Source organism: Erpetoichthys calabaricus, chromosome 5 (assembly GCF_900747795.2).
Source record: "Erpetoichthys calabaricus chromosome 5, fErpCal1.3, whole genome shotgun sequence".
NCBI classification, from domain to species: domain Eukaryota; kingdom Metazoa; phylum Chordata; class Cladistia; order Polypteriformes; family Polypteridae; genus Erpetoichthys; species Erpetoichthys calabaricus.
The window spans coordinates 58,660,333-58,680,944 of record NC_041398.2 but is presented as its reverse complement, the minus strand read 5'-3'; the positions used below and the strand labels follow the sequence as shown (position 1 = coordinate 58,680,944).

General features: G+C 36.8%; 1 protein-coding gene across 2 annotated transcripts in view; it reads left to right on the top strand.

The window, feature by feature from the left end:
- ctnna2 (catenin (cadherin-associated protein), alpha 2) overlaps positions 1-20,612 on the top strand; it is a 1,866,011-nt gene that overhangs the window by 125,702 nt on the left and 1,719,697 nt on the right. For both annotated transcript variants that reach the window (XM_051928041.1, XM_028801549.2), the window contains exon 2: positions 13,462-13,568. In XM_051928041.1, coding sequence (XP_051784001.1) covers positions 13,467-13,568 — 102 coding nt within the window. In that variant the 5' untranslated portion in view covers positions 13,462-13,466. The remainder of the gene's footprint in view (positions 1-13,461; positions 13,569-20,612) is intronic.

Sequence of the window (20,612 nt, the reverse complement as noted above, 5' to 3'; positions counted from 1 at the left end):
AGGTTTATATACTGTATGTATTGTGAATCAATTAAAATATGTAATATTGTACTGTGTTTAAAATATTTAAATTACTGATAATTCATTGCAACCTGTAAGGAATCCCTTATGTTGCTATGTTGTCGTGATCTGGCGCTCTATGCCTTTACGCTGTCAGAAGTAGGTAAACTGTTTCATTTTATTGGGATCAATGATAGCTTATTGAAGTCGCCTCTGGTAGTTCAGGCACCTGTTTAATCAGTTTATTTTTCTTTGCAGGTGCACAGTATTCTATAAAAGCAAGATTATAAACAGATTGCAGGATGGAATCACGTTCAGTGCACTTTAACAAAATGAAGGATATATTCTTTAGCAACTTGCCATTTTGAAAATAAATAATCTAAAATCTGAAAGAGAGGAAACGGATGAGCATAGCAAGTAGTGATTTACTGATTACTTTTTGAAGGATCTGCGAACAACATGAAACTAACTGCTCTACTGGTAGTACTTGGTATGCCAGAAATCCACAGATGACATTCTGAAATTATTTTTCTTTCTCTTACATGTTAAGTGACAACACTTCATACTGAAATGCTGTTAAATAGCACACTTTAAAACAAACATACCAAAAATAATTTAGTTCAGATAAAAATGTTATGGTTTCGTTATTAAGCAGACATATGCAGTAATTGTATAACATCTTAATTGTGCCAAATATAGGCTGTTAAAAATGGCAACCCTATTTTCAGCTTTTCAGCAACCAAAAGCTGATGCCTGGGGAGCTGGGGAGTTTTTATTTACATATTAACATCTTATAAAATAAGTTAGTATTTTGTGAGGGCACACTTAGAATGCAAGAATCACTTGCATGCGTTTGTCTCACTTTTTTGTTTGATTGTCCTTCTTTGTGCAGTTTTCTATCTTTTATACCTGTTTCTGTGTCAGTTATTTACTTCAAAATACAGTAAATATATATATATAACCTCACCAAAACAGTCCCTGTTTCAAATATATATTTTGTTTAACAAGATACCTTTATCAGGCTTCTTCTTAGCAAAATACAACAAAGCAAATTCTTTCTCTCTTTCTCCTCAACTCTTACCAGGCGAGCACTGTCCAACTGCTCTCCTGACTCCAACATGCCTGGCTGAGATTGAGCGGCTTCTTTTATCTGTGACCCAGGAGAACTTCTGTTCCTAGGGCATAGCCTACTGGATCACCTGTGGTTCAAATTGAAGTCTCTGAAGAAAGTAGGGATTATAAATTCTGGCAGCTTCCCCTGTTGTCCCCCACAGAACCTATTAAAGCTGCCCAATGGGACTCCAGATCCCAACATGCCCTGCGAGTGTCTGTGTCAGAATCCTAATCCAGGGATGCTGCCATCTAGTGTATTGGGGGAGGAAATTTTCACTAGTGATCACCTCGCCTTGTCCTTACATTATACTGGCCTCCCAGCCGGGAAAACAGTCCCTGTTCATTTTCGGCCAGGATACCAGCCCATGTGTGCCCATCCATTACAATATATATACTTTATATATAAGGGTGAGAAGCAAAGACATCTGGGATAGGCACGGACACAGATGCCTCCCTGTGAAGATTTTATGGGCACCACCAATTGGGAAGAAGCAGGGCTTGCTGGGAGGATTATATCTCCCAGATGTCATGGGAAAGCCTTGGGATCCCACAATATGAGTTGGCAAGTGTGGCTAGGGAAAGGAATGTATGGGCTTCATTGCTAAGACTGGTCCTGGTCTTGGATAAATGGAGGAAAATGAATAAATCAATGCCATGGATCTGTAACGCACAAAGTGTCTTCAGAAAATAGGTAAATAGGTAAAAATATGTAAATAATTGGATTATGTAATATAAAACAGTTTCAAGAGTTCAATCAGTATACTGTTTTTTTTTTTAACATATTGTTATTATTTCTTCTAATATTTAATACTAAAAATCTATGAAATATGTATTACTTTGGGATAACTGGAAAGTAAAGAACACAGCAGGCAAAATAAAGTATTTGTACATCTAGAGAAGTAATATGGAACGGTTGACAAGCAAGATAAGATCTTATGAAAATGTGAATATTTAAGAAAGATAAAAGCATAATAAATATGCAAGTAGGTTATGTTGCCTATGTAGGATGGATTTGACGTTGTTCCAGTATTAGTCAATGTCTCTCTAATATATTGTACAATAATGTTCTGTAGAATCACTCATTGAGGAGGCAGATTATACCACATTTTGCTGAAGCAGTTATTCATGTTCTTTGTTTGTGTGAGGTTCTCAAGTCCCCTGGGACCACTTCTTTGTCTCAAGCTTCCCATTTTCTACTTTTTCCTTAATAGTTTTCAGCTGCCTAGTCTTTGTGTTTCAGTCGTTGTCAGAGTGAAATGCGAAGCTGTGTCATTTTAATTGTTTTCCAGATGGCACAGCGTGATACTAAAGGATTTACTTGCATTTAAATTTGTTTAGGGTGTTGTAAATTGTTACTATTTCCAGCTCTGCTGAGAAATATACTGTACTTCTAAAGTACTGATTAACCCTATGCACTACTATATTGTGCTGTCATAAAATTGAAGCAAACTTTGTTAACAAATGAAGTCAACTTAATGTGCGTTTCACTTTTTCAACACAGCTGGATGTATAACAACTGTGTGTAAGTCGGCAAACTCGCAAATGAAGAAAGTCTTCTTCTTATCACTTTGCACAACATGATTATGATTCCACCATGCAGAACCAGGACTGTGCTTCAGTTTCCGATTGAGGAAGCCTGACTGGCTTAAGCGTAACCTCCTTTGACAGCCTGCTATGTAGCTACCCCTATTAATATTTTCTGTGGCCTATATAGTTCCATTCCCCCATGGTGTAAATACTGTATATATTTTTACTTTCTCTCTATTAGATTTCACTTCATATAAAATTAATCAGAAGTTTGCCAAGTTTTTTATCTGTATGTAGTTTTGTAGTTATCTGTAGACGTACCTAATTTATTGGGATTTTTTTTTACTGTAACCATTTATATAAATTTTAAAAAACACCAACCATGGCAGTGACACCTGTAGAACTCCACTCAACAAGTTCTAAAAAAGAGTTCCTTATGCCACAGTGTAGTGTTTTGTGTGTCTAAGCAATTTCTGCATTCATTTGCTCCTTTGCTTTAACAAGCCTGAGACATGCAAAAACTTTCTGTACTCTCCCTTTAGTGCTATTTGTCATTTTCAAAATGTATTTAAAGATAAATAAAGTCATATTGGACAACTACTGAGTCTAAGATAATTGTGTCTGAGAGGAATACTTTGTATTTGTTGTACTGTTTGACTGAGTGACATTTTGCTCTGTATACTTTAGTGTCAATCTGGAATAGGCCACAGCCTCAGGTCCAACATTCTGTATTCTTGTAATTCTGGGGTTTTGTACTTTGTTGAAAATAACCCACATGTTATTTTTAATTTTGGACTTTAGGTTATGGCTTCAGAACGTTTTCCTGTCGTGTTTATGGTGATGCTTTGTCACCATTTTGTTTTGTGTTTTGAATTAAAAGGTGCTACCTATTACAATTTGGACCAGTTTTTTTTTTTTTTTTGCATTATATATCAAATCCTTCACTTCACCATTTTGTAGCTTCAGCATTTTGTGACTTTGTTGCTAGAATGCGCTGCACTGATGCTAGGGGTTACCGTCTACAAGGCACTATGTGCACTAAACACAGTTTTACACTTCTGGGTTCTCTATGGATTCTCTGATTTAAAGATTCAACCCTCGAAACAATGACAGTGAGTGTACATATAGTATTGAAGATTGTTTTGTTTTTGACACATAGCAAATTCATTCTTGAATCTGCTAATAGTTTTCCATCTAGTTCTGGTTTTAACTTTTGGCGGTTCATTTTTCAGATTCATTGTCGGTTTTGCGTTTAGGTTTTACAGTGGTATTTCTTTTGTAACCATCTTCTGGTTGTTCCCCTTTTGGCTGTCTCCACAGTTTTGCACTTTGGTTATGATAATAGTTTCTCTGATCCCCTCATCTAGCTCCCTAGCCCTTGCAGGAGGCGGCTTTCCCCCTAGGCCAGCATGAAATTCAAGCTTGTCTGCTAGAACTAAAAAAGCAGGTGGGCATTGCCTGTGCTGTGGTCCAGCAAATGACCCCTGATAATGTGACTGCTGTGTGGATGTGGCCATGTTGTTTTGGGTCGCTTTGGGCAATGCTGGTCATGTGACATATACTGCATGCCTTTGTCTGCCACCTATATAAGATGGAGATACTGCTGATAGTTAGTTTCTGAAGTCTTATCGGTAGTGAGAATTCTTGTGTGACTTTTGTTTTATATACTCAGTAAAGACATTTTGGTTTTCTTTTGAACCTTCCTGAGATTTTTCTGATCAGATACTACATGGATTTTGTTTCCTTGTAAATTTGTTGCTATGGGACAACACATTATGATTCTATGTTTAAAATATTCAGTGAGTCCTGGGAAAATGTTTACATACCAGCACTCCAAGGTTAAATTGGATGGATCAAGTTGGATGGATCAATTTTTAGGACTTGACAGAAACATTTGTGCTTTATGTGTGTTCATTTTCTCAAATTGGGCTGACATCCACACATTTGAATTTTTTAAGTAGTTAGTGAAATTGTGTATTGCTGATATGGATACAAAAAAGATCTTTAATATACCGTATAATTGATCACTGTTAATATTAACATGCAGTACCAGATGTTAAACTGGATGTCTCAGAGATGTTAAACTGGATCTCTTAGAGAAAGAGCATGTTGATATTGTTGAGCCAAGTACATGTGTGGAAGGAACATCACAAATCAGTGGATGCAGAAAGCTTCACTCCCCTCTTGAGTAAACTGCCATCTTCTGCTAATAGAGGAACACAAACAAATGTGTTTGATTTCAGTCTTCCCTTTTGGAGAGTTCCATGGTCAATACAATCAAAGGCAGCAAGCTAGTTGCAATCAAAAAGCAAAAAGTGCAATCTTGCATTGATGTAGTAGGAGGCCAGCCAAAAAATGAGAAAGCAGGTTTCCTGCGGCACTGAGGTTCAATTAAGAAAAGGTAGGATGAACTAAAATTGAACCATACACTGAAGTCAGAACAAAAGCAACAATCTTAGAGTTAAAAAATGTTGTTCTTTGTAACAGCCAGGCTCATTTAATACTATAACTTTCAAGGCCACAGCAGGCAAATATTGCACGCATGAACTAGTAGACTTGATGATTTATTGTATATAATCTGTAGTGTGCAACAGTTTAACTGCTTGTGAGTTTTACATATGTGGGATATGGCTGGCCGTTCATCCCGGCCAATACCCCCAGGCTCCCAGGTGGAGCCCTTCTTGCAACACAGAGGTGCCCCGAGTTCCAGCAGGGCATCATGGACAGTGGAGTTTTACATCACAACCCTGCTGGATACCATGGGGGCCTCCAGGGGATGCTGCAGGGAGGAGCATGGACTGCTACTTTCACCATAACCTAGAAGTACTTCCCAGTCATGGGAGCGGAAGAAATGATGTACTTCCGGGATAAAGAAAAAGAACAGTTTTGATCTGACCCGGAAGTGCTAGGAAGTCACATGGACTGAGGGATCAGAAGCACTTCCGGGTCAAGGACTATAAAGGACTGTGGGAGATCCCAGATGGGCAAGCTGAGTCGGGAGGAAGGGTGACAACGTGTCTGGGAGTGGATGATTGATTATTGTTATTAGTATTGTATTGATTTATGAGTATAGTGGAGTGGAGGGTGCTTTGTGCACTGTATTGTACCAATAAAATAAGTTATTGGACTTTTATCTGGTGTCTGGCGTCTGATCTGAGGGTTCAAGGGAGCGATAGCGCCCTGTCTGTCACACATATTATAATAGCTTTATCTGCAAATAAATAAATGTAGACACACCTTCATTCACACATACATATATTCTGTCATTTCATGATATCACTCCCTGAAACTCAGGAATAACGCAGAAATCTGTAAAGTTCTGACATTTTCTTTATTTGGTTCTTTGGAAATGTTTTCCTTAGAATGTATCATTTGCATCATCTTACTAAAGAGCTTTCTTCAACAGATATCACTCCTTCCTTTAATGATTACATGGCACCACACATGCTCATGAGTGTTGAAGACTCATTGTGTTGATTTTTACTACTTGTTTCTTAGAAGAAAAACCTTTTTTCAGAAAGTTGTCACAACATTGTAACCTTAGGTCTTGTATAGCAAGTCATTTGAGCAGAATTCCATTTCCAACATAAAATTCAAAATGAAAGCTTCTCCATACATCATAGGAGATTGATGTTTTAGGGGGCGGAATCCTATCTTGGTAGGAACAAACTTAAAATTCCATTGTATCATAAGGCAGAATCACACCCACACTTAACAGTCAAGCTGGGGCTGTTTTAGACTCATCATCTGAATTATACATGCATATATTTTGGATGGAAATTTATTATTACTGATTATTTGGCTGATGCCTTTATCCAAGATGACTTACAATATTTGAGAGATTCATTCGGTTACATTTCTTTTTCAGGAGTGTAAAAAATTTGTAGTGTGTACTTCCAGGACTACCAGCTTTTAATTCTGGAAGACCAAACTACAGACTCACAAAGCCCGACAGACTGCCAGATGTTTCAGATCTTTGGTACATGCAATGGTTTCTTGATTAAAAACACTTTGATAAAAATGAAAGATCCCGTTCTTCATGTATAATCTTAACTTGGATGTTGCTTTTAGCTGCTCATAGCACGTCAAACTGCTGTAACCACTGTCTAACAGGTACATACCCGCTAGTGAGCCATATAATGAAATTATACGTTATGTGTATTGCAACCGGAGTAGTGAGGGCAAGAATGGCAAAGTTAATTGTATCCTTTCGTTGTTTTCCTTGATATAAATAAGGTATAAATACTTTGTTATGGATTTAAAAAAAATAGGAGGACATGACAAACTGTTTCACTACTACTTCAATACCATTTACAAGTGAAATGAATCATAATTATTAGCAGCTTTATGAACTTCTTCAATGGATTAAATATGGAGGACCTGCCACAAAGTAGCGATGACTGCAGGGAGGGGACAACATCACAACCAAGACAGAGGATATACCATGCTGTATGCACAGAGTATCCAGAAAGCACACATAAAAGTGACCCTTTGTTTTCAGACAAAACAAATATGAATTTAGATTTTGAAAAAGTAAGTATGCACAATAACATTGGATTGTTTACTGTACTGTACTGATTAGCCTGCAAGATCTAACAAATGCTGATGCCGGGCTGAGTCATTTCATGAAATGTACAAGTTTTAAACAAAAATGTACACTGAGGCAACAGATGAAAGTAGACCTTATTGAAATCAGATGATTGTACTCCATAACAAACAGATCTTGCCTTCTATAGTCGCAGAATGGTCAGAAGATGAATCGCTTAAAAAAATAAAATGCTCACCATCAACCAATATGTTTTTTGGGCCCTTAACAGGTACCCTAGAGGTGGAGAAAAACTCCTTACTGTTAGCCCAAACACTGCAGAATGTGAAAATGCTTTTTCAGGCCTAAGCCTCATCTTTACTAATGTGAGGACCAACTAAATAGTCCAGGAATAACACATTTTGATGCAGCTGTATAAACATATCTCTGGCTGTAGTCAACTAAAGGTGTATGACACTATAAAGGACATATTGCACCTCAGAATAACCCTGGATGCCAAACTATTTGTTGGGGTCTAAGTTAGGTATGAAAAAAAAATTTGAGAATACAGCATTAATACAAAATATTTTTGTGTACATTGGAAAAAGACCATACATTAATTAACATGACATAATCCTAAAGTATTCTGTTCTAAGTGTGCTAATCAGTTGTGTACAACAAAACTTCACAAATAAAAGTTGCAGGTAACCCTCTAATAATAATAATAATAATTCATTACATTTATATAGCGCTTTTCTCCATACTCAAAGCGCTATCCACACAGGGAGGAACCGGGAAGCGAACCCACAATCTTCCACAGTCTCCTTACTGCAAAGCAGCAGCACTACCACTGCGCCACCTGTATATATTAAGCTAGACTACTAGAAAGCGTATCGGGACTACCATGTTTGCAAAGCAGGTAGCCCAGCAGCCTACTATATGCATTTACAATTTGTCCAAACCTGTTCTTGTTTTTCCAGTTGGAGCACAGGCAGGTAAAGTGACTTGCTCATGGTCACACAGTGTCAGTAATAGGATTTGAACCCACAACCTCAGGGTTTGAAGTCTGAAGCCTAAACTAGAGCGTTTGTGAAAGTTCTTCACAGATAGTACCCAGGCCAAGATTCAAAGCCAGTATGCCACCACATACCAAATAGCCTATTTTGCCTTTCAAAAAATAAAAACAGTATCTCAAAGCATAATTTTATCAGAATTTATAAATCTCACACAAGAAACTATTTAAAATATTTTTGTTGTATAAATATTATGGTTGTTGGAGAAAAATTGCTTTATCATAATTACTTTTTTTTTAAGATTTGTCTCACCTCAATATGTGTTGTACATGAATATACTTCAGATGTTTGACAAACTATTATAAATAGGCTTATCGTTTGTACTGATCTCAGATTTACCAGTTATTTTTTGTGCCCTTTTCTGAAAGCATATATATAAAGCATTGCCAAGTTTTTCACTTTTTTCCTTTTGGATATTGAGTGCTAACAAATATTTTTGTTTATAATGTGTAAGATTTGTATTTATACCCCCACACACCCCCTGAACTGCATGTGATTTCCAGACAATCAAATCAAGCGTCCAGATGTCTGCATAGAAGAGCTGATTATCTTGTGATTTCCATAGCAACCTTACTCCCTCTCACTGCATTCAGAGCAACGTGCAGTATGGGAATCTTCAAGAATATTTATAATTATTTTTATTGTAATTAACTTGTAATATCTGACAAAGATGGCTGTGAATTTAAGCATTTGGGATTTATTAATGACTATTAACTAACTTATATATATTTTCTTTATATGACTTAATTTATGAGTTAAAACTTAACATTCTTCAACCCACTTAATCCAATTTAAAATCACAGGACCTGCAGCCTGTTCCAGCTGTAGCATCGGGTGGAAGTGTGGAACCAGTCCTCTAGGGGCCATCCTATTCTAACTCATGCACACACCCACACTCATGCTTAAACCAGGCCAATTTATAGTTGCTAATCAACATAATACACATACGTCTTTGAGATGTGGGAGAAAACATAGCGTAGCCTGAAATAAAACCCACACTCACATGGGGAGAAGATGAAGTCTCCACATAGAGAGCAACCAAGTATGAGAAAACAATGAAGCTGGATCTGTGAGACAGCTGTGCTAACCACTGTGGCAAGTGCCACCTTGGAAAATACAAAATTAAGAAAAGATAAGTTCAATGGCATTTTAAACATTTTTCTTTGGAAAATTAATTTGTAATAGCTGGTATCTGCATGTAAAGATGTTCTGCTTTCAGGATATTTTAAGCATATAGTTGACTCAAACATTAAACAGTTGTACAAGTTTAATTTAAAACTGTAAAAACAAAGTCTTCCCCTAAATTCACCAAAATGTACATTACAGAATTAAACCAACCAAATACATTCAGATACATCCCAGCCTAGCCATGCAATACAAAAATGAGCATCAAATTCTGCTCTAGTGAAATACCCACCTATTGCAGGTCTAATTTTTTAGATACAGCATATTTTAAACCCCCCATAATATTCTAAATGAATAATAAATAATACCATCTTTTAATATTGCAAATGGCACTACATGGTCATTCAAGAGTTAGCTCTGCTGCTTAATGCTGAATCTGTAGGATCTGGGTTTGCCTCCTGAGTTAGTAACTGTCTGTGTGGTGTCGGTCTTCTTTCCCTAATCTGCAGCATGTTTCTTTGATATTCTGGCTTACTTCCACTTTCCAAAGATAAGCATGCTTGGTCAATTGGGTGCTGGTGCAGTATGGGTGATTGTGGGTGTATCCAGGGCTGTTCTCTGTCATATGCTCTGTAAGAACGCTGGGGGTCGCTTTTGCCCCTCAAACCCAACAGACAGACACTTAGGACACAGGATAAAAGCACTCCGAAGTATTAAAATTTTTCTTCTTTTAAACAGTGCCTCCAAAGCACCCCAGCCACAATAAACAGGCAAGTGAATACACAATAATATTCTCAATAATAATAATAATAACAACAACAATTCTCTCCTCCACACCTCCCAGCAAGCTCTGTCCTACACCTCTCGACTCCGGCTCGATTGCTGGGTCTCCAGCAGTCCTTTAAATAGCCCTTGACCTGGAAGTGCTTCTGTCCTTCCATCCACGTGACTCATCAGCACTTCCGGGTCAGATGGAGAACTTGTATTTTCTTCAAACTAGAAATGCTTCGGGGCTCCCATCCTCGTGACTTGGGAGTACATCAGGGCTATAGATGAGGCATGGCTCCTCTGGTCCTCTCACAGCTCCTCCTGGCGGCACCCACTGTACCCAAAAGGGCTGAGAAAATGTACTCCAAGTCCCAGGATCCCCTGCGGTAATCCGGGCCCCTGTTATACTCCAGGGGAGCTGCCATCTAGCGGTTTGGGGGAGGCAGTGTCCTGGAAAAGCCGTGTTCCCCCATCCTTCCATCTCAGGGGTGTTCCCGGCCAGGATGAGCTGCTGGCCATCTGTCACAGCTCTAATTGGTTGTTGCTTTGCACAAAAAACTCCCCAGTACCACGATTAAGGAGTTCAGAAAACAGACTGAAAAAATAAATTGCTAAATAGAAAGGAATGGTGAGTGACATTGGGTTTGTCCATAGGGATTACAGTGGCAAAGTTGTTAATCTTAAAATTATACAACGAAAATGTATTTGGTATGCAGCTGTATATTTCTAATTTTGTATACAATGTTCATTACATACTAAGAGTCCAGCAGTTTAGAAACGTAAGACTTTTGTTTAATTTTAATAAAACATTTATAGAAAATAACTTGATCTATCTAGTATCACAACAAGCTAGACTAACATGAATATGCTTCGAAAGCTCAACCTTGTTCAGCTTTATAGTGCATGTTCAATTGCAATAACTTTGTCTATAATTATTATTACAGTCATCATCCAAACCTTGAACAAACACGCTAGCCAGACTGAGAAACATATTAATTCAAATTATGACCTTAAGCAGAGCCATTATGAGTAATGGAAATGAGATGATCAAACCACTGATTAGAGATCTGCATCCCCACTGGAATCCTATTAGGTCAAAAAAATACACGTGGGGGTTTGGTTATGCAACAAGCATTGATTGGACAGGTAATAAACAATGGTTGGAAGTCAAATCTTAGAAAAAATGTTCATGGATCATATAGCAACTGAATAAAGTTTATTTATAACCTAACAAATTACCAAAAAACTCATTTATGGTACTAAATTTCTTACAGTTAGCACATTGTTTTTTTGCAAAACCAGTCAAGACACAATACATACATTGAGTGCATATCACAATCAGCCACATAAAAAGAGTGTTACATTTGTGTGGTCACATTTTGGTGCAAAGATACCCTCATGGAATATTGAACTCCACATTTGTAGGTGACATAGAATCCCTTCATCTCAGTTTCAAGCAGATTCATTCTTATGTTGATGGCTTTTTCTATTTATTTATTAAGTTAAAGTGTTTCTTTGAAAGTAGTCTGAAGAATAAAATGATAGACCTTTTATTTCAGCGATATTGTAAATACTATACGTAATCTTCTGTCAACTTATCTTTGTCACAGCCATCAGTAAACCAAGAGGAGTTGAAGGTGGTGGATGAATGCTGCTACTTTTCCATTTATTGGCTTCTTGAGCCCATCTTGTTATGTCTGTGGCTGTATCACTAAAGAGCTCAGAAGAATTGTGCAGACTCATGAACACTTAAGGTTGCACCGTGTCTGACCCATTGCCTCATAGTCTAAGACTGTGATGTAATTCTACTCCCAGTTGGATGCTGTCACACGCAAACAAGAGATACACATGAATGGGGAAATTGGAGAAATTCAGTAAATGAATGCACCAATACTTTAGTTTTTATATTACCTGAATGTTAAATGGATTAGTGGAATAATTTTGAGTTTGAAATAGTAATTCCTCATTGGGGAAATGCTACTTTCTTGTATCCAAGTCTCAGCATTCATAGCCCCTGTGGAGAGTGGACACATAAGTGACCTAACTGGCTGGGCTAAAAACTTGGTTCACCTAGCAAGTAGCACCACTGTTTACAATAAGGGTACTACAATCAAGGTTTGAGAATGCTTAGGGACCATAGTGGAAGGTACAAGTTTTTCTGGCAGTGGAGAAGTGATGTCAGTGCTGGGGTTGGTGTAGTTGTATGAGAAAAATGGGAGGCCAAAGTGGTAGAGGTGAAGATGGTAAAAAACATAGACTAAGCACATGCTGCACAGATTGACAGAAGGAGGGGTTTAGGGGCAGATAGATGGAGGTGCCATCTGGGTGCCTCAGGGGAAGGTGACTGACCATGAATATTGACATTGGGACAATTCTGGATTTTGTGGATGAGATGAAAATAGTTGTGTACAATCATACATTTAAGGAGAAAAACAAGTTGGTGACATATAGTATGAATCTGATAGTGGAAGAGGTACAAGAAACTTGGTTTGGAGTCAGTAGAATTTATGCTGAGAAAAAAAAAGATTAAAATGGTTTGACCATGTGAAGTGAAGGGCAGAATATGGTTAGGTGAAGAGTTGCACCGAGATAGAGAGGATGAAGTCAAATAGTGAGGCCAAAGTAGACATTGTTGAAGGTGGTGTAAAATTATATAAAAATTGTATCTTGTCCTAAAGGATGCTCAGGAGCTTATAGAGTGGAGGAATAAGATTAGAGGGCAACTGGCTAACCTAGGTAAACCTGGAAAATGGCTATTAAACCAGTTGTAGTGATGATGATAAAGTACTACATTTACATAGTACACTGTTAATACAGTGCTGAATTGTTGCTATAAGCGCATTTAGAACTCATTCTCTGTATGGATACCACAGGTTAAAGTGCTGAGCTTCTGGGTGGATGCTGGATCAAAAATGTGCCACAAAACACTGCGGGAGAGGACAAAAGTGGAACCATAAAAAATCAGTCACATGATGACCTCTACTATCTAAGGCTCTGTTGCTAGGCAGCCAAATATATAGAATAGAAAAAGGTCACCTGCTCAAATAAAATGGCTTAGAGTTTCATACTGTTTATGACATTTCTTACTGGATAATAATTAATGCATCAAACAAAAAGTATCTGAAAAGTAGGAAGGTACAGCAGCAAAACTGTGATCAATCATTCTGTTGTCTTTTACAGTTTAGTATTGGACACTCAGAGAAGTAAGTTTCAATTTAAAATGGAATTTAATTTTCTTTTCAGTATTTGACAGTATTTTAAAACATGGAGTATATACTGTTGTGTTGTAAAGGATTATAGATTTACTCTTAGTTGTTTATTTCTCTTTAGGCAAAATGACAACTGCAACATCACCTATTCTACTGAAATGGGACCCAAAAAGTTTGGAGATTAGGACTCTAACTGTAGAAAGACTCCTGGAGCCTCTGGTTACACAGGTAGGAAAATGGTGTTATTATACTGTAAATATAATTTTGCTTCGATCGAGTTTCCAATTGGAGATTGCTAAACAGTTCATCATCAGTCGCTGTGTTGATTTGACCACACTGATGTTTGATTTTGTGCAGCCGGCCTTTTTGTATGAATAAGTCTGTATTATACACTGATTCCCTATACTCGTGGAAGTTGTGGAAATGTATCAGTCTAAATCTAGTGAGGTAGAAAGACTTATTGATGCTTGACCAGTTTCTTTATTATCAATTATAATAGTTAAGATTTTAACAAAAAGGTTTCAGTATGAGCTGGAGATGGACAGTGTTCTGTCTTTACGGGCTGGAACTGGATTTGGTTTACCGAGTGTAAGGTGTCATAATTTCAGGAAACTAATGCAGAATTTAGGCTTAACGCATTATGGGGTGTTCTCTTAAAATAAATCTCATTGTTTATGCTTCATTGCAGCAAGACGAATAAACACAGTTTGCAGAGTATTGCTTTAGAAAGTTTCTTTATTCACTGTTGGAAATATTTTAAACATTTTGTGTATGTATTGGAATTTGTTTCTACAATGTCAACCCAGACCATAGAGGCTTATTCTTTAGAGATGAGTTTGAATAACTGATATGTTTCTGATTTGCGTTGGTGCTGAATTCTAAATAGTAAATTAAAGAGTCAACTGTACAAGTTTTCTTTTGAAGTGTGTTGCGTTTATGCTTACCCAGCAGGCAATAAATACTTTTAAAAAGACTTAGTTATTATCTGGCACCCACTGTGGCCATTCTGAAGGTAAATTTACTGCCCCCACCAGTACAATGTTTTCATAGTAATGTGTGTATCACTTGTAGAACATTAAAAATTATCCTTATTTCTCCTTTTTTTTGGTCCTAATCATCCTATTCCCAATTCCCTTACTAAATGACTTATTAGAAAGTGAAATCCATAATGAAGAGTTAAAGAATGGTAATCATGCTTCAGAGAATAGCTGAGCTGACTCTTGTTGAATAAACTATTTTTGTTTCTAAGTTCAGGTCTTGGAGCTATTAAAAGATTGAGGATGGCACATGGTGTTTCAAACAAAATAAAACTGGTGTCAAAATAGCCAGCTACATTAGACTGGTCATTGGCTTTTAAAGATTCCAGTAAGAGAATTAGAGTTTGTTGAAATTCCCAAGGTCTCTGACAATGTAGTATAAAATATGATCTGAGTCAAGGTTAAGGTAAAAGTCTATGGCTAATGGAGGCTGCTACACTGTTAACAGTGTTTCTCAAGTGCAGTATACTACTGCAAAGGTTTTTGAAAGGCTGATCTTAAAATTGTGTATGGTGTCCAGTTTAGAATTTTATTAATTCTTGTCTGGCATAAATTGTGGAGTAATTAGTTCTTCAAAGAGTGGCTTCTCTTTGCTTGAGGTTTTTGTGTCTTTCAACTTTGATTTTAAGAAGTCTTGAGGTGTAATATCCTGTCAACATTGATTTGATTTTGAAATTACTAATCTGTCTGCAGTGATCTTTAAAAGAAAGTTCAAGGAAAAAAGTGGGTGGTTTTAAAGAGTGGGTTGCACAACAAATAAAGATACAAATATTAAAGTAAGGAAGAAACATTTATGCAGCATTTTAACAGAGCTGTTCAAATGTTTCCAGAATGTCTTTAATATATATAGCTCTAATGCCAGTCTTGTACCAGAAGTATAAACATCCAGCCGTATTTTGGAATACAGATTACATTTGTTGAGTTGCCTTTTTTAAGGGTGCATTAATTTCCTGTCTCTACTACCATTGTTGTCTTAAAGTTGACATCATATACATACAATCATTCTTGCATATTTTTAATAAGTATTCTGAATATTATTTGGGTGTCAAAATTTTTAACCATTATGTTACAGCTAGAGTTTATTTCCTGGCTTATTTGTTGTCATTTCTGTTAATTTTAAATTATTATTTTTCATGTTTCTTATTTTTGTCAACATTTTTATGCAAAAATTGTTTAATTGTTATGTATTGTGTATATGGTCTTCAAGGCTATATTCCTTGTGTCTTGTTGGTAGAACCTCAAGAGGCACTACTGCCACGATGTCACTTCCAAATTAACCGCCTTCAGCCTTTATATTGAGGTTAAGGAGATAATATTTATTGATTGTGGTAGAGTGTACTTCATTGTCAGAATTCTCAGGGAGCTTCTGGATTATTAAAGATTTTTGCTCTGTCTTTGGTTATTGTTTAATGGAGAGCAGAGTTAGACTTGTTGGCCTTTTGCCATACTTTTATTTTTTTTCTTGTTTTTCTTTCATTGTTTGATTATTTAATAAATCCTTTGATTTTAAAGAACCTTATTTTGCTTTTGTCTTAAGACAGATGTTTGTAGTCGTCCTCTCCCTTGAGAGGCACTTTTATGTATCTAGGACATTTAAAAGTAGTTTTGAAGTCTTTCCCACATTTTGGGCTTGTGAAGGCCTTGAAGCTAGCCGTTTGAGTTTGGGGCCAGGCTACCTTGAGCAAGGCCTGTTTCTGATGCTGAATAGTGAGGTTCTGGTTTGGTTATTGTAGGCCTGTTCACTCGGTTTTGCCTTTTGTGGTGCTGAAGTCTAATTACATTAACAGAACTCTAATTTTGCTTGGCAACATTGCTGTTTCTCATCATTTAAATTCCAGGTTTTATTCTGCAGCAATCTTCATGTTCTCCTTGTGAACTTTCTTAATGTGATTATGATTATGGATGTAAAATGTTTTCAGAAATTAAATATTGAGGCAAGTACCCTTCAAAGCATAGGTGTTGGTCTGTGGTTCCTAACTATTGCCTCAGAGTAAGATTAGTGTGTGAACATTACGGTTGAGTGATATGTAATATTTTCAGGAGGATCAATTTTTCCTTTTTCATATTGTGGGGTTTGGGTGTATGGGGCAGTCACCATTTTAAAGGAGTAAACTAATATTGCTTTATTTCAGTTCCTGTAATTTTCGATTTAGTCAGTGTTCTTATTGTTAATAGCCATGCAATGTGAAAAGGTATGAAAATACTTTGTTTAATGTAGAAAAACACAGGTAGGCGAATGGGTGCCAAACTAGCCTTGCCTATTTGGCTAAATGTTGGCTTCAATGCATATGAGTGTGTTGAGCCAAACAGTTTAACCAAGGTTATTTGCTGACAAAGCAGAAAACGAACAAACGACAAATTCACATAATCATTTGCGTGTACAGCATCCACCAAATTATTCAAGCTTAATCAATGGTGCTGGTACATGCGCTAAAGGCTCGTCTCATCAGCCTTTAATTATTGGTACTTCTGGATTTTGAAAAAGCACAAAATATAAGCAGAGCAATAGAAAATGGACAAAATGGAGCCGCAGGCAGTAATTATTTATGTAAATAAGTTTAAGTTTGCTTTACACATTCTCTTCATCGTATTGTTTTAAAGCATAATAAATACTTTTCTTGCTAATTCACATAGTTCCACTAAAACAACATGCCTGTACAGAAAATGGTCACGCATGGCCTGGAGGTAAATTAAATGGCATCCCTTTCAGTTGTAATAATCCGTGTCATATTCTTTTTAAGCCAGTTATGGGAAGACATGAGCCATCGATTGCACCTTCACAGTCACTTACCTTGTGGAAGACTAATTCATGTCGCCTCGGAAAGCACAACATTCTTTCCAAATGCACTGTCTCAGAGGTGATCTATTTATTCCTGAAAGACAGAATAAAGTGTTACAGCCAGTGGCAGAAAAATGTGAAACAGCACTTGCAGGAACTGTGCAGCAGTACCAGTTATTGCACGATCTAAGCAGGATTTTCTCTCGCCAGTCTTAATTCATGCTTTCAGACTGACCACAACAAAGTTGCAGCTTTGGCTAGACCTGTCAAAATTTCTGCATTATAGTACATCCTCAGGCTCTCTTGTTGTCTCTTAATAGTATAACACAAATTGCTTCCTCTACTGGCCTTCATTATCAGTAAAAATGTAAAGCCTACAGAGTGACGCACCTACCTTATTGAACATCTCAACAGAGAAGGTTGTCAGATTGCTAATTTGCATTTTGCAATGGAAAATGAAATCATATTTTCTGGTAAAGAAGCATTTAAATGCAATGCATTTACAGCCTATCTGTATTCTGTATGCAACTGGGATATAAGAGCCTAGTGTATTTAAATGTCTTTAATCACATGGTTCAAATCATTGGCAAAAGAAATGTCCATTGGCGAAGTATGTAATCAATTGCTGATATTTTCTATCAGCACAAGCCTAGTGTACAGTAAATTATTTTGGCATGCCACACTTTTATTAGCAAATAATAGCACACTCCTTGTACAGTTTGTATTTATTTATTCAAATATGTGTGAATATGTAAATGTATTCCATATATGTGTTTGCACATTATAGATGCTAACAGACTTTTACTACAAACATACCCCTAGATTTAAGCACAATGACATGTTTTCTTGAGAAATTTTGGCAATTAACAATCTAGCTTAACAAATGTTACTGTAGAAATATTTATAAATATAAAAGGAAAAAATTGTGTACATTTACATATAATTAGTTACTCCCTGAAAAAAATGTAATATATCAGAACAAATGAAAAAGAAAATATTAACAGAGCTCTGCTTCTTATTCTCTCGTACATTTTCTAGGCTAGGGGTCCACGCATTCCACGGGCCTCCTCGGACTCTTACTACTGGTGGCCTTTCAGAGGAGCACTGCTTGACTGGTGTAATACACTGAAATTATTGGGTTAAGCCAGATGCCCCAACAAGTGGCATTAAGGGCCAGTTTTGTTTCTGCCTATATAAAAATGGAGTCATCCTTTTTTCTGAAAGAAGTAGAGAATATGGTATAGTGGCCAAGTCACTGGACTTTAAACCCTAAGGTTACTGGATTCTTACTTTTATCCCACTGTGTAATCTCAGAAAGTGTTTTAATCTGTTAGAGGTTCAACTGTATATGTGTAAATATTTGTAACTAATCATCATTTTGTGTGATTCTTTTGCTAAAGGTTTCAGGTTAATATGCAATAGTAATAATAATTATAATTATAAAGAGTCAGAACTAGTCTGAGAGACAGAAAATGGTTGGGCATTTGTTAAAAACGCTTTGTAGAGAAAGCAAATTCCCTAGTCACAGATATTCCAAACTCTGCAGTATAATGAAGTAACTATTTTTTTATTTGTTAATAACTAGACCCACAGAATTAATCCATCCATTTTAAGGAGCAACACAATTCAAAGCTTATCATAGCTGCATCATGCTCAAGACAGGAACTAGCTCAAGCACACATCCAATCCTGGCCAGTGTAGAATTAACAAAACCTGAACTGCATGTGTTTAGGATATGAGGGAATATAAGCATATGTATAGTAAACCCACATAGACAATGCAGAATGCTCAAAATCTGCACAGAGACTGGTCAAAGTGGAATTTAAAAGCAATTTCTTCAAGTTGTGTGGGAGCAGTAATAACCATGCCATCCTTTAATAAAATGCTCATTCCAAATGTTAGTTGTGTTTCTTACACTTAATGATGCAATGTGGTAAAACACACTAGAGTGTTGTGCAGATCACCCATTCTTGAGTGGCTTGATGTAGTTCTCTTTATGATTTTGTCTATACACTTCATGTACACGTTTGTTGTTCTCCACCTAATATCGGTTACAAAGCTTGGTTGAACTCTGAAGCTTCTGCTTGAGGGTCTGCTACAGAAGACAGTAGGGTAAGTAAACAGAGTAGTATAAGAACCATAAAAAGAATTACTAAAGTAAATCAAACATGCAATGGGTGAATAAATCACATTCTCTGAAGAATTCATTGGAAGGAGTGGTTTCCTCTGTGTGTTGTCTTGAGATCACCCTTTCATTTTAGCATAAATTCCTCTACCCAAACCAATTATTTTTGCTTGATTAGAGAAGACTGTTTCATTAAGGTATCAGTTCACGCTTGACTGCGATTTTGCTTTGTCCAGCTTATGAGTTGTGTGTTCATAATTGGTTGGGTCATTTATTTGCATGAATCTAATATCTGTTTAATATTTGTGTACCATGAAGGAAAATGTGTGCTTTTCCATTCTCAGAGTTTCTAAGTGAAGATGCCAAGGATTTTGCTGAACAAATTTTATTTTCAAGCTTTAGGAAGTATGAATATGACATCATTAGATTTTGTAAAAGAGTTGATTATACATTGAGTAAGCAGAGCATACCTGTATATATTCTGATCTTTTAATTTTACCATTAGTATACTATCTAATTCAAGCATTTACTGTAACATGGAATTCTGCACCCTCTTAGGATCTTTATCCAGTGTCTTATGTAATGAAGGCAAAAACAAATCAGTGCACACTAAAAGAAAGAACACACTACAGACTGACTTGCAACAACTGATTCAAACTGTCAATATGTATCCTTTTCTAATAATATAAATATAATATGAGAACAATAAGGTGCCTCCTAGCATCTCCTTAGGCTATGAAGATGTGTTCCTATTTGCGTAACAGCATATAAAACCATTACTTGGGACCACATTACTTCTGTTATGATTCCATTCTAGTGTTACACATACAGTATACTATACAGTGCATCTGGAAAGTATTCACAGCGCATCACTTTTTCCACATTTTGTTATGTTACAGCCTTATTCCAAAATGGATTAAATTCATTTTTTTCCTCAGAATTCTACACACAACACCCCATAATGACAACGTGAAAAAAGTTTACTTGAGATTTTTGCAAATTTATTAAAAATAAAAAAATTGAGAAAGCACATGTACATAAATATTCACAGCCTTTGCCATGAATGACTTTCGGCCTGTTGCTCTGACATCACATGTGATGAAGACCATGGAGAGTCTGCTTCACCACCTTAGGCCACAGGTTCAACACGCCCTTGACCCTCTGCAGTTTGCATATCAGGAGAAGGTGGGAGCGGAGGATGCCATCATCAATATGCTACACCAATCCCTCTCCCACTTAGACAGAGGCAGTGGTGCTGTAAGAATTATGTTTCTAGACTTCTCTAGCGCCTTCAACACAATCCAACCTCTGCTCCTTAGGGACAAACTGAC